General features: G+C 30.1%; 1 protein-coding gene across 5 annotated transcripts in view; it reads right to left on the minus strand.

Annotated features, from left to right (window-relative positions):
- The window catches only part of Ccdc39 (Coiled-coil domain containing protein 39), a 64,902-nt gene that overhangs the window by 17,054 nt on the left and 32,743 nt on the right, over nucleotides 1–15,105 (minus strand). For all 5 annotated transcript variants that reach the window (XM_076500090.1, XM_076500098.1, XM_076500109.1 and 2 more), the window contains exons 10-14: nucleotides 12,844–13,081; nucleotides 6,488–6,577; nucleotides 3,762–3,926; nucleotides 2,900–3,037; nucleotides 2,076–2,192 (exon numbers count right to left, since the gene is read on the minus strand). In XM_076500090.1, the coding sequence (XP_076356205.1) occupies nucleotides 2,076–2,192; nucleotides 2,900–3,037; nucleotides 3,762–3,926; nucleotides 6,488–6,577; nucleotides 12,844–13,081 (748 nt within the window). The remainder of the gene's footprint in view (nucleotides 1–2,075; nucleotides 2,193–2,899; nucleotides 3,038–3,761; nucleotides 3,927–6,487; nucleotides 6,578–12,843; nucleotides 13,082–15,105) is intronic.

Here is a 15,105-nt window from a genome sequence, read left to right on the forward strand (position 1 = left end):
TGTGTAACTAGATTTAATCCAAGGATATTATTTTTAAAACTTAAAAAAGTTGTAATAACGATTGGAAATAAAAGTTACATGAAATGAGAGAAAATGAAAATAATGATAATAAAGTAATATTAAACTATGCTTGAAGATATTTTACAGAGAGTCAATTATATTATATTATAATGATTTAGAATATGCAAGTCAGTAAGCCATATGACAACTACAGCAGATATAAAGTTGTGGGGAAAAACCATGTACCAGACCTACTTTATGACATTGTTTGTCATTTTGTAAGCAGTATAATGACACCAAAAATTTATCACTTTGTTTTAGAATGATATGTAACAGCCTTTTTTACTGCAAAATATTTATACACTCAGATTATAAAAATCTGTTCAGACTGGAGACTTGGATTTTTCAAAATGAAGATACACCTTGTAATTGATAGCATCAGAAAACAAAAGAATAGGATGTAGATCAATTAGGTCACCAGAACCAACATGAAAAGACCATAAAAAACTCACACTTCAGCAATGGTAAGCAAAATTTTATAAAAGTAATTGATCAAAAAGGATTTCCATTTGGAAAAATGATACAAGTTGCTTTTACAATATACCATTTCAAACATCATATACATGAAGAATGAAACAGGCATTTGTGTTATTCAGTATGAAAACATAGATGAAATATTTACATCAGAATCTTTTGCAAAGAAAATTATATACATAGTTTAAGGACAGCAAAAGACCTACTGGTTCATCTGAGCCATCCAATCCACTATACTAAGCACTTATAGCCAGCCCTTATCATTCAAATATTTATCAAGATTTCCTTCTAAACTCCTTTTAAAGTAACTAAACCTACCATACCTGAATGTAAGAAATTCCAAAAGCCAACTACTCTGTTATAAAAATAAAGTTATATCAGCTGAAGATGACTCCTACCTTGCCAAAATTTATACCTGTGTTCCTTATTCTTATCATTAAGCATGGAAAAAAAAAAGATGCTGCATCAATACTACCAATTCCTTCAACAATCATAAACATCGCTATCAGATCCACCTCTTTTTGTTTCATAGATCTTGACCTATCCTGATGTGTCAACCTTTCTATCCCAGGTATCATCCCAGTAGCCATCCTCTACACAATTTACAACAATATAACATCCTTTCTAAGCTAAGAAGCCCAAAACTGAGTACAGTACTCTATATTAGCTGAACAAATAATCTATAACCTCTCTAAACTTACATTTAATATTTCTGTAGATACAACCTAAAAATCCTATTTGCTCTGCCTTCAACAATAACATATTCAATAATCAATCAGAATACCAAGATCTTCTTCTTCCATAACACTGTTAAGTTATTCCAAAATTATATTCATGAATTCAAATTGTAATATCACACATGTGCTACCTTGCACTTATTATAATTAAAAGCCAGCTGCCATTTTATCCACCCACCTCACCAAATAGCCAAAGTTCTGTAACAAAACTGCAGCATCCTCCTTACAGTCAGCAACACTCAAAACTTTAATATCATCAAATTTAAATAATTTGTTGATCATTACTTCATTTGTGTCATTTATATAAATAAAAAAACAAAGATCCTAACACTGAGACCTGAGATACCACACTTGTAAAATTAATCCAATTTGAATGAGTTCTATTTATAACCTTTTGTCATGTTTTCATACAGTCAGTTTCAATCTAATGAGCATACCTACAACACACCTACAGAGATACCCTTTAACAAGCATCTTATCAAATACTTTTTCATCAAGATACAGCAAATCCACACCTGCACCCCAATAACTGCTTCAAAGAATGTTGAAAAATCAGTAGGAAAAATTTTCCTCTGAGGAAAGCATGCTGACCATCTATATGTATAAATATCCTTACTACAGATTCATTCTTTGATGAATATCTTTTTAATGACTATCACAACTAAAATTCAAATAATGCTCTAGCCACTTAAAAAATATTTAATTAAACAAATTTTACTTGCCCACAGATTAATACATTTGTTTTAAATAATTAAAAATAAATGATAATAATCTGATTTTAAAAAAGTTCAAAAAACAACATACTGTTTTTATGTCAAGTTGATATTTCTGGGCTGCAAATTTTGTGTTCACGCAATCATTTAAAATCTGATGTAAACCTTTCAGTTTGACCTTCAACAGACTTTCTTCCACAAGTATATCCTAAAACAATTTTTGTGGCTTTTATTAAACATGTTATATCAGAAATATATGATATTCAAGAAATCATCAGTCTTTAAAAAGGCTACATTTTTACAAATGACTAAGTTATGTATAATGTTTTAAACTGATCTTTAAAACAAATACATTTTCTAAGATTAACATATACTTCCAAAATTTATATGAATTTAGAACTCCATGGCTTCCAAAATTATTTGTAAAAACATATTCAAACTGGTTTCGTATACTTTATATTAAAAAAGATATGAGAAAAATACTTTATTCCACAGGATTCTTCATGGATAAACAGGAACACTCACCTGAAAAAGTAAAAATAATAATTGAAGCTCCTCAGCTTTCTTTGTAAAATAGCTTCTTTACTAAGAATATTATCTAATTTAAGAGTTATTCTTTTGTCCTGTATCTAAAAGGAATATTTTAAATATTAATGATGCCACAAATTAACTTGTCACACTAAATACTTAATTGTGAAATAGCAATCATTTTTCAGCTGAAACGAAATAACAATAAAAAAACTTGTATTTAATACATAATATAGTCATATATGGCTACATTAGTATTTTTTATTAATATTTTCTGTATAGAAAATACTCAAAATATAGATTAAAACATATATAAAAATTTTGAAAATACCCATGACTTGTTCTTTAGTCAAATTTTATATTTTCACTTTGATAGTTAATATTTACCTCTTTCTGAGAAGTCATGTTTTTCAATTCATGTTCAGTAATTTCATTATACAAATAAAGTTCGTGTAGTTTTGAGTCTAAATCTTCTCTTTCTTTGACATTTCTCTCCATTTTTCTCTTCCAGTGTCGTATACTCTCCTGTGCAAAATCATTTTTCACACTCATAATTAATTTTAAAGAGTAATGTTATGACCATTCTTCCCCATAAATATTACATATCTTTAAATATTACAAACTATTATATCTTGTTAAATCTATATATGAAACAATATACATTTTATGTATTTCTCTATTGAAACTACATTATAATTTGAAATGTTATTTCTTATCTCATACTTCTTGTAAATAAAAAAAAATTTTCAAAAATTACTCTGTTTTGCTTTTGACATTTTGAAGTAGTTGTTGTAAGTAAGCCTATAATGCAAACAGCTCCAAAAATGCCTATCACTATGTCTGTGTGTGTGTATTCCTCATAAAGAAAGTGCAATGATTAATTAACAAATTTGTAAAGTATAGTACACTCTTCTAATATATAGAATACCCTCACACTATGTAGCAACATCATCCAAAAATAACATAAAAACACAGCAGCGGAACTTTAGAGCTACAACACAGATTACATAGATTTTAAACAAATTTTCATTTAGCAGTGATAAACACACTATTTAATACTACATTTTTGAACAAAACCTTAGTTTTTATACAAAAAAAACTTAGACCATGCTAATTGATATCTTGAATTTGATATTCAAGAAATTTAAAGTTTATCTATAACAGAACAAATGCTCTAATAAAGTATATTCTTTTAACCCTAGAGACTTCAGATTTTCAATGTGTTAACAGTACTGAGGATAGTTCATACCTCAGTTTTTTTTACTTCTTGAGAAAGCATACAGTAAGTAGAGGTCTGAATATCCAATGATTCCTTCAGCTCTTGAACTTCTAATTCTAACTGAATATGTTCTTCCTCACTCTTCTCTCCAGCCATATGGGCAATCCGATGCTGCAGCTGCTGGATCTCATAATCCTAAATTCAACACAATAAAATGAGATTTCTCAACAAAAATTGTGAAGTCTATACTTTATCAACTAATAACAAACTTTTCTCATATTCCAACTCAAATTAATTATTTAACACTTGTAAAGAATACTTCAAAATAATAAAAAATATTCATGAATCTTTTCAAAAATAACCCAAATATGCATAATATTTTTCAAAATCATAACAGGAAAAATATTCTACTAAAGCCAAAATGATATGACAAACAAAACAAAATATTGACACCTAAACATCTTTTACACTGGTTACATATTACATAAAAATAATTTAAGAATGCACATGTGTATGGATGTACCTACTCAAACTTTCAATTTTGAAAATTCTGTTTCCCCAAAGCAGTGAACCAGTAAAAAACTGCAGTACCTACACTCACATTACATATGTCCAAGTTCACTAATATGTGAGAGGAATTAAGAAGAGATTATACTATATCTAACAATTTATATATAGTTGTCAAAGTTTGCACTTCTTATCACATTTTTTCAAACAAAAATTATTTTTAAAAAATGAACTTGCAAGTGAATCCAATACACCTTTTACTAGTGATTAAAAAACTAACATTAACATCTGGTTGCTTCAATCCAGATAAAGCAAAGTTTGAAAAAGAAAAACAATACAATTATACTCCACATTCAGTTCACAATCTGACCAAATGTTTTTTTTTATTTTCATTTAAATTTTTATATGCCAAACATATAAACAAGAATATACGTAATGAATGCACGAGTTACAATAAATACTTCAACATAACCAACGACAGGTTATGCTTCACTTATTAAACTACAGCAAAAAGTATAAGCAGAAATTGTCATTTCAAAGTTAGTCATGAAAAGATATTATTTTATTCTTGAAATTAGGAAAGTCTGTAATTGATCAGTGCTGACTGACTCACAAAGCATTACTAGGCATTTACCATTTACTGTAGAAGCTTGATCACAAGCCAGATGGAAACTAATAAATAATCTTATGTGTATATTTCAAACACAATTATTTATTTATTAACTCCACATATTGGCTTGGTGATTTTGACCAACCTTGTAACCATAATGCAACCATGAAACTACACATAACTCTGAATTTAATGGGTGTATCTCCACAAAATATGACAAGCTTTTAATAACTGTTGTTTGGTATGCTGTACATAAAAAAATTGATTTATTTAATAAACAACATTTATTAAAATTTTATAACTAAATTTACAAAACATTTACTAAAACAGTTTCAGTACAAAGGGATTATCATATTAGGAAAACAAATACTTTTCTACTTTTATATTTCATTTACATAACCTCTAGAACCACCTAAATAAATATCAAATGCATTTTCAATACACTTTTATATTTTATCTGTTATTTTCTCAACTCTATAACTAACTATAGCAAAATCAGCAATGTACAGTAAAATAAAAAGTTGAAAAATAAAAATGGATTTATCCTTTTCTTCTTTCTAGAATCACTGTACATTTTAATAGAAAACTAATAATTTTACAGCCCAAACTAATGCTTTTTAAATTCTACTCATTTACATTTTTGCTTTACAGCTGTACTTTAGACCCTTTCAGAATATGAAAAAAGCTATCCACAGTGGGCCAGCTGTCACAACCAAAAACTGAGTTAGTAGTAAGCATGTCAAATTTTTTCCATTTAAATTGTCTTTGCTAACCTAATAAACTTCTAATTTTTACTACTTTTATTACAATAAATAAAACATAAGGAATTTAGTACTTATACTTAAATTTATCTTTTTTAACTTCTTTTATTTAATGAAAAAAATTCCTTGATGCAAACTAAGCCTACTTTTTCTTAATAATGTTTTTACTTTATGAATTATTTTTAAGACTGAAATATGCAATTCATAAAATAAAATACTGTCACATACAAAAGTTGAATATTCTAACAATTAACTACATCTACATTTTCTTAACCTTTAAAGAGCAGGAATTTTGTGGGTAGCAGCATCAGTTGATGATGGCTGTCATTTAAGGGTTAATAATGTTTTTACTTTATGAATTATATTTTAAAATTAAAATATACAATTCATAAAATATCCTCATATACAAAAAAATGAATGTTCTAGCACTTAATTTTAAAGTTTCAATTAATAAACTAAGTTCTGATGTAAAATTTATTGAAATACATTGATAACAAAGATGCTTAATTAAATTTTGAAAACAACTCCTTAACAGGTCATGATCTGTGCACTTCGATCCACACCCGTACACAAAATGTTAATGGCTGTTTCATAATAAATGCTAACTATGTAGCTAATTAATACTTAAGAAAACAAAAATGTTTTTGCATTAAATGATGTATAATATTATTATAAGTACACATTTTTGTACATGGTTCTCCAAGGAACCTCATGATAAGCAGGTACAACTTGGGCAATATGATAATTTCAAATGATATTTTTCTGTGTAACTGCAATGCCCATCAACTTCCTACAAAGATTTTATTTTTAATTTACTCAAAATTGAACTAAACCTTTCGAGGAATGAAACAATACAAAATATTAGTCATGTGGCTCACCAAGTGATAGATTAATTCCTCCTGGCTTACTCCATTCTGATCCAGCTGATGAAGACGAGAATATAAATTTCGATTGGATGTTTGGACTCCCTGCAAGAAAACAAAAAACAGAACCAGTATAGAATGACTTATATTTGAGTGTGTATATGTTAAAGCTAAAAACTTTACACTTAACCCTTTCAAGACAGGTCATGGGTCAAAGGCCATATTGTGTTTGCTGACTTGCAAGATTTTATTAAACTACTATTTTATGAATTTGGGTCAATCAGTTTGGAATCAAATTTAGATTATAATTCAAACATTACTGTTATATATGAGTTACTTTTTTAATTTAAAAGTAAACATTAAAGGAATAATCTAAATATAGATTTTAGTATGTATTTTGAATGCAGCACTGTTTAAAATTTATGTTTGTAATGTCAAAATACTAGGTCTATAGTTTTGTACAAATTAGGAACTCTAATTAATAATATTATCAAGCTGAAATATAAGATAAGAACCTTATATCTTTTTATTTTGTTGAGATATGGCTTGTGGGCTGAAACACACAAAGTAACACCATTCATTTCTTTCCATTTTTTGGAAATGGTCCCATATATACACTTACTTCAGTATATGACTTGTAAATAACCAGTCAATAGCTTAGAATGTCCACAGAGTGGTTTTCTCAGCCTTTTTAATCTTTGAAAAGGCCACCACATTCTTTTGATTCAAGATTTCAATAAGGTAGGTTGTGTGTTTAATCTGCTCAAAGTTTCATATTTTTTAAATCTAAATACATCTTAGTTACTAAGCTTATTAAATTACAGTGGAATTAAATGACATCAGTGAAGTGATTTATGATTTTTTTCATTATTCAACTGTATATATAAAACCTTAAAAAAATTAAGTTTGATATCCTCTACATGAAAAATTTTAAAAAGCTTAGCAATCTATGTCCAGCAGCAACCAAGTGCAAAGATCATAGTGAGAAGAGATAATTGTTTGCTTTACTTCTTGATCTATAATTCTATATTTTAAGTAAATTACTTTAATTTATTTTTAAATAGTAATAATCTATATACACATATATAATGTATAATAATTGAAATCTGACTGTATATTACAAAATACTAGTCGATTAAAACATAGCCAAGACAGAGAAGACTAAATGTCAATTTTGTATTACTGGATACATAACATGAGTGCATGTACACTGCATCAATGCAAGTTATGTAATGTTAGCTAGACATGACTGGAAGGTCAATATAATAATATATATATATATGTAAATATATAGCATTATGAGACTTAAACTACTTAGCCTAATAATTTGTACTTTTGTGTTATGTTGTCATTCTATCACAAAAAAGCATAATTTATATTTATTTCCTATTTTTTATGATGGTTACAAGGTTGGTCAAGTAACAGACTCTACATAGTTAAAATAACAAAAAAATATAAAGTCTTACTGAAAACAAACATTTGAAATGTACTTAGGAGGTTATAAAGATCATGCAAATGATATTCAAGACATTTTGAATGAAGAATAGTTTTTTTCAATCATAGCATGAAATCACTTTGCACTCAGACTAGTAATAAAACAGACTATTTTCATAAACAAATCTTTAATAAAAATATTTCATTACATTTCTTTGTGTACAAAATGTTGTAATCTTTACTAAAAGTCTACCAAATTTTGTAAAGATACACATGTCCTATCAAATGTCATAGTACAAATACCAAATGTGTGCAAATGTGTAGACAAACTTGTGTGCATTATACCAAGCCCATAAAGAAAGGGTTAATATCTTTCACTTTGCACAAAAATAATTTTGACAAAATTTTATAAGTTTAATAACACTTTATTACATATTAAAAACATACAGTGAATATAAAAAGTTTTCTAGTGTTAGGAATAGTCTACTAAATAAATCATGAGTATGAATTCCAAATTAGTAAATCTCATTTTGACTAATGTTCAAATACGACTGATGAGACTCAAATACCTCCTTATCTCACCAGTCTTGAAGATTTCCCTATCTTTTATTTTTGCATTTTGACATTTGTTCTACAATTTTGAACACACTGCAATCTGTCTAATTCTCATAAATATGTAGATAAAATCAATCCTAAACATTACTCTTTCAGAATTACAAGGACACTCAAAAGAGTTTCATAACTATAATGATCTGAAGCAAACAATTCCTGGTTTGTGACAAGAAATAAGTTTAAATTCCTCTATTACTGATTATTTCACATCCTCTACACAGTTTTGCATAAACGTTTCTTTATATATTAACATGATTATGTCCCCTTTTATCAAACTCACAGACTAATCATTATCTATCACATCCACAATACCTTGAGTAAAACCAAATACCATTCATTCAAGTTGTAAATAGAGAACACAGTAACTACCTGAATCATTGTGTGACAAGCATAAGTAGCAAGTGCTACTGAACTGATTTATTTTTATTCATGGAAGTATCCCAATAAATGACATATCAACAGATAGATATACTGAAAAACAGTAACATACAATATGATACATGCTAAATCAACTGAAACAACTCAGTGTTACAATAAGAACAAAACCCTTCTGATTCAATAATCTGGATACAATTCATAACAACTCATGGGAGTATGAAAAGATTTTCACAATTCAGCCTACAAAATGTTTTCTGGATAAATTTCAGAAGCTGGAGCTAAAGAGCTGGTAAGATGAAGCCTAGAACATCTGGCATTGATCTTTTGAAACATAGAGACAAATGTATAAAACAAGCAGCCAATGTGTGAGGGAAAAAACAGACAGTTCAAATGATGAAAATTCAAAGGTACAGGAGACATTCTGAATCAGAATAATAATTTCTGAGGAAAATATGTATTAATGTAAAAAATATCTACTTTGGTTATCATTGAAAGTTATGTTTCTGGAAAGGAGAAATCAACCCAAATACAAACACTATAAGTCACAAGAGAAATGTGTGCAATGAATATGGATAGTAGGTAACTCAGATCAATAATAATGGAAATTTGATACAAACAGCTTACCAAAGTTTCCTAAAGTTCATGATTCTATATAGAACAGCTCAACTAAGAGGGCATCTGACATAAGATGACTTAATCATTGTAGAGAATGAGTGTGTTTGTGTTTTTCTTACAGCAAAGTCACATTGGGCTATCTGCAGAGCCCACTGAGGGGAATCAAACCCTGATTTTAGCATTGTAAATCCACAGACATACCACTGTACTAGTAGGGGGCTGTGTAGAGAATGAAATGCCAAAGCCATATCTTTCAAATGTAATTATAATGGCTTATGGTAGCACATTAACTTTTATTCAGCCATGACTAATAGTTCACTATATTCAACAACAAACCAAAAAGGAGGTTGGCTACAAGTTTATTTTATATTATTTTTTTAATTCATTGTTGCAGGGTAGTCCCAACCAAGTTCAGCAGACCTAAGGCATAAAAATTATCTGAAGCTGCATAGGAGAATTTCAGAAGCATGCAGTCAAATGATATTTTTGTAATTTCAATTTCTGCAGCCATCTTTCAAATAAGAATGGCTACTGATTTTGCAGTGTGGCTGGATGTTTATGAACTTCTGTTTACTTCACAATTTAGATAACATTTCATTTATGATGCCAGGGATCAGCCCATCTTCATTAAAATTATTTGTCGATCAGGAAGTTCTTTCTCATTATCATATTTCCATTTTACAAATGAGGATCTTACTCCATATTGGCTTAATGTATAAGTTCAAGACTTATTTTATTCTGGGTGCTTTATTATGCATATTTATCCTCTTTCATAGGAAAACAGTGAAGACTACCTTTTTCATAATGTTGTGTTCTTTCTCCCTGATACTGTTGAACAATTTATGAAACTGGAATGTACACATTCCTTGAGCCATAAATCTGCAAATAGTATCAAGGTTGTGAACATACTATAAATCAAATAAAAAAATGCACATAGTGCTAAGGCAACAGTCCTCTTATTTGCACATAGATACCGTTCTAATAAAGTTTGATTAATTCTGTATTTTGCTGAAAATGATCAAAGTTATAAGTAGATAAACTAAAAGGTTTCTGATTACATGGGAAACAAGAGTTTATTTGTAATAAAATTAGAGCTAACTTTTTAACTTTCAGAGATTCAGTCCCTTAATCATGAATTTAAATGATATTGGCAATAACATAACTGAAATGATTGAAAAACAACTAAATTCATCTTGAGGATGGAAGTACATCTTAATCTTGTTTTAAACAAGTTTTTATGTGTATAATATTGCACATGTAATAATCTGTTTGTGTCTGGATATTTATGCAAAGCTACAGAAGGGCTATCTGCACTAGCTGTCCCTAATTTTAAAATTACAGATCTAATAACAGCATCCACAGCTAATAAAGTATTAATCCAATAGGATTAATCTCGTTTAACTGTATAGTGAGATTTGATCATCACCCTTATAATGCACCCCCAGCCTCAATGTAAAGGATGCATTTATGTTTTTGTTTTTGCTACAAATTGACTAGAATGACAGACATACAGATCTATAGTTTATTATGCCAAACACTAGGCCATGCTTGGTCTTGTATATTTGATAGATATAAAAATATATGAATGTATGCCTCTAATAAGAAAAACAAAAAAACTACTGATATACAGTCATGTGAAAAAGTTAGGAAACCCTATGAAAGCCTGTGTATTTTTGTAACATTTTTGGATATACAGATATTTAATCTCAATTTAAACAATGCTGAAAGATTATAGGAATATAACTAAACAATTAAAACTGGAGAAAAGACTTTTCAAGATCTTCCGTAAATGTAATTCCACAAAAATGCATATTCTAACCGAGGAAAAAGTTAGGACACCCCCACATTTATTCCCACTTAAAATGCCTCAACTCACGCACAGGTGTATCACACCAGGTGCACATGATTAGAAGATCGTTACTCAGCATTTTGAATGAGGCTTGCTCTATTTAAACCTCAGACATTTAGTTTGATGTGCTCCTGACTGTTGAAGTGAGAGTGAGCACCATGGTGAGAGCAAAAGACCTGTCTGAGGCCTTCAGAAAGAAAATTGTAGCAGCTTATGAGTCTGGTAAGGGATGTAAAAAGATCTTAAAAGAGTTTGAAATCAGCCATTCCACTGTCCGGAAAATAGTCAACAAGTGGAGGGCTTTCAAAACAACTGCCAACATGCCCAGGTCTGGTCGTCCAAGCAAGTTCAACCCGAGAGCAGACCGCAAGATGCTAAAACCCTAAAATGTCATCACGGGACCTACAGCAGGCTCTGGCTACTGTTGATGTGAAAGTGCATGCCTCTACAATCAGAAAGAGACTGCACAATTTTAATTTGCATGGGAGGTGTGCAAGGTGGAATCATTTGCTCTCTAAGAGAAACATCAAGGCCAGACTGAAGTTTGCCAGAGAGAATATAGACAAAGACCAAGACTTCTGAAATAATGTTCTTTGGACAGATGAGTCCAAAATTGAATTATTTGGACACCAGAACAGAGGACATGTTTGGCATAAACCAAATACAGCATTCCAGGAAAAGAACCTCATACCAACTGTGAAGCATGGAGGTGAAAGTGTCATGGTTTGAGGCTGCTTTGCTGCAGCAAGACCCGGACAGCTCACAAACATAGAATCCACCATAAATTCTACTGTGTATCAGAGGGTACTTGAGGATCATGTGAGACCATCTGTAAGAAAATTAAAGCTGAAGCAGAACTGGACCCTGCAACACGACAATGATCCAAAACATACCAGTAAATCCACCAAGGACTGGCTGAAAACTAGGAAATGGAGGGTATTGGAATGACAGAGTCAAAGCCCAGATCTTAATCCCATTGAGATGCTGTGGGGTGACTTGAAACGGGCTGTACATGCAAGAAACCCCTCAAACGTCTCACAGCTGAAAGAATTCTGCATTAAGGGGTGGGGCAAACTTTCTTCAGACTGATGTCAGAAACTGGTAGATGGCTACAAGAAGCATCTCACTGCAGTTATTTCAGCCAAGGGGGGTAACACTAGCTATTAGGGGGTAGGGTGTCTTAACTTTTTCCTCAGTTAGAATATGCATTTTTGTAGAATTACATTTACAGAAGATCTTAAAAAGTCTTTTCTTCAGTTTTAATTGTTTAGTTATATTCCTATAATCTCTCAGTATTGTTGAAATTGAGATTAAATATCTATATATCCAAAAATGTTACAAAAATTACACAGGCTTTCATAGGGTGTCCTAACTTTTTCACATGACTATATATATATATATAGCTTGTTGATCTCACTGAAAACACTGTATTAGCATAATTTTCAAAGCATTAAAATATTAATTATAATCAGGTTTAAGTAACCTTGATTTCTGCTTTCAGAGTTCTCTCAAAGTCCAATACTGTCTGAAGTTCTTGAGACTTCTGGAAGTGAAAATCTCGTAGCTTAACTAGTTCTGCTTCCATCTGGAGTTGATGAGCTTCCTCTTTCTGCAACAGCATTTCCATCTGAAGCATTCTATCTGCTGTTGTCATTGTTTGTTCCTTCTTACTTTGTAATTCTTCATCAAGTGTTTTCTTCTCGTGTTCCAAAACCTGAAGCCTACATAAATGTCAATAGTTCCTCTTTTTTAATGAAGATCTACTGTTACAGAATATTCTGAACATTAATACTTACAGTTTAAATCTTGTTATTTCAATGCAAGTCAAACTATACCACTTGTAAAAAATAAAAAGACAATTTTCGTACAATACTGAAAGAACAATGCAACCTATCAGTTTTAAGCTTCAAGTGAAAAACACTCATTTAATTAAAAAAACTCACAATTCATATTGTACAAACATGATTAGCTTACAAAGATTTCTTAAGAATGATAAGAATAAACAGTATATAAAGATATATGTGCTTTATAAATAGTAAACATAACCAACTATAATGATTTAGTCTGAAGTAAAACTTAAAAAAGATCGTTGCATACTACCTGTGCTCAAATCTGTTATCATGCAAGTTACATTAAAATGACAATCTGAAAACACACTTTCAAAATTTAGAATCTTTATTTTATAGTCATCAGAAGTATTCTAGGTCATAACTTTTGAAACTGTTTCTTAAAATCAAAAGCATTTTTCTATGTAACTTTTAAGATGTTAAACTTCTAAATTTATTTTAAAACTAAAAAGAAAACTTTGTGTAACAAATAAATGAACTATTACACTAATTAAGTTTTCAATGCTTCAGTTTTCTGCCAGTATAAGGAACTATCTTAGATACTGTCCACAGTCAACGATAACAAAAAAGACCCAAGTGAGTAATTTATTTCTTGTTTTTCATGTTTATTCTTTACTTATTATTATAAAAGTAATTCAAATGTAAAATTAAGAATCTCTTTAGGTTAAAGTTAGATTAGGTAAAATACATAATAATCATATAATAAATATATTTTATGCAGCACACACAAGAGCAGCTCAGACTTAAAGTAGCTGCTGGGTAATGTGAGCTGTATACTCTACAAGTGGTTTTCAACTTGTAATGGCATAAATAGAAATAAAAAACTATCATAGAGCAAAAACACAATAAAAGTTATGTATAAATAGGTATATACTGTTACAAGTTTAAAGCTACTTAAGATAAATGAATTTACTTTCACAATACAGTTTGAAGTCATTTTGGAAAGACAAAAATGGTAACTTAGATTTCAAATTTTCTTGAGTTGGTTATAAAGTCAGTCAAAGTTACCAGTTAGGATTAAAAAGTATCAGATAAGATATAAAGTTTTACTGAAAACAAACATCTGAAATGTAATTAAGAGTTTTAGTTATAATTTTCCTATATTGAAAACGTATTTTCGATAAGTATTTTCCTCTACTCACAAGATTAGCCATTCTCATCCATATGCCACAAGCCTCCTGCTCCTTCTGTTGGAATCAAATGATTCCAACACATCTCTTGTGTAAACCATCATGCATCACTTCCCCACTAACAGGAGCCTGATATACATGATGTGACTACTTCTGTCAAACTATCACTTCAAGATTTTGGGAATTACCTCTTGGAAGTACCTTTTCAGTATAGGAAAATCATAACTTCCAATGTAGAACATACCTCCTGTCACAAGATTAGCTAGAATACCACACTGATTAGGTGCCAGGAGGTGTGAGGGAATGACAGAAGCATCCCCACTCCCCAAAAAACTTTCAAAGGATACCCCCTGGAAATGAGAAAATCAAATCAAAAGATCTGATGAACAGAACCATACCACTTCTGAACAAAGTATACTCTTTGCTTTTCAGGAAAATGTGTAGTAACTAATGGAAAAAGAAAGGATCTCATCCAAGTGGGAGAGAATTGTTACAAAATAGTGATCTTAACCATGTAAATGTATATATGTAACTTAATCCCACAAAGTATAAAAGTGAGTAAAACAATGTATGTGCCCATAACTGTAGAGGCTAGGGTATAACTTACCATACTCAGTAAGTCAACTACAACAAAACCTATACTGCTGAGAACCGACTTCCACATGGGGGTAGCATGCAGATCATGCTTTCTTCACCTCAAGTTTAAGAGACCAGTAGGAATCTAGAACCATTTCAACTACTGAGCACAACACATTACCTCTGATCTAT

This window comes from Tachypleus tridentatus, chromosome 1 (assembly GCF_004210375.1).
Source record: "Tachypleus tridentatus isolate NWPU-2018 chromosome 1, ASM421037v1, whole genome shotgun sequence".
NCBI classification, from domain to species: domain Eukaryota; kingdom Metazoa; phylum Arthropoda; class Merostomata; order Xiphosura; family Limulidae; genus Tachypleus; species Tachypleus tridentatus.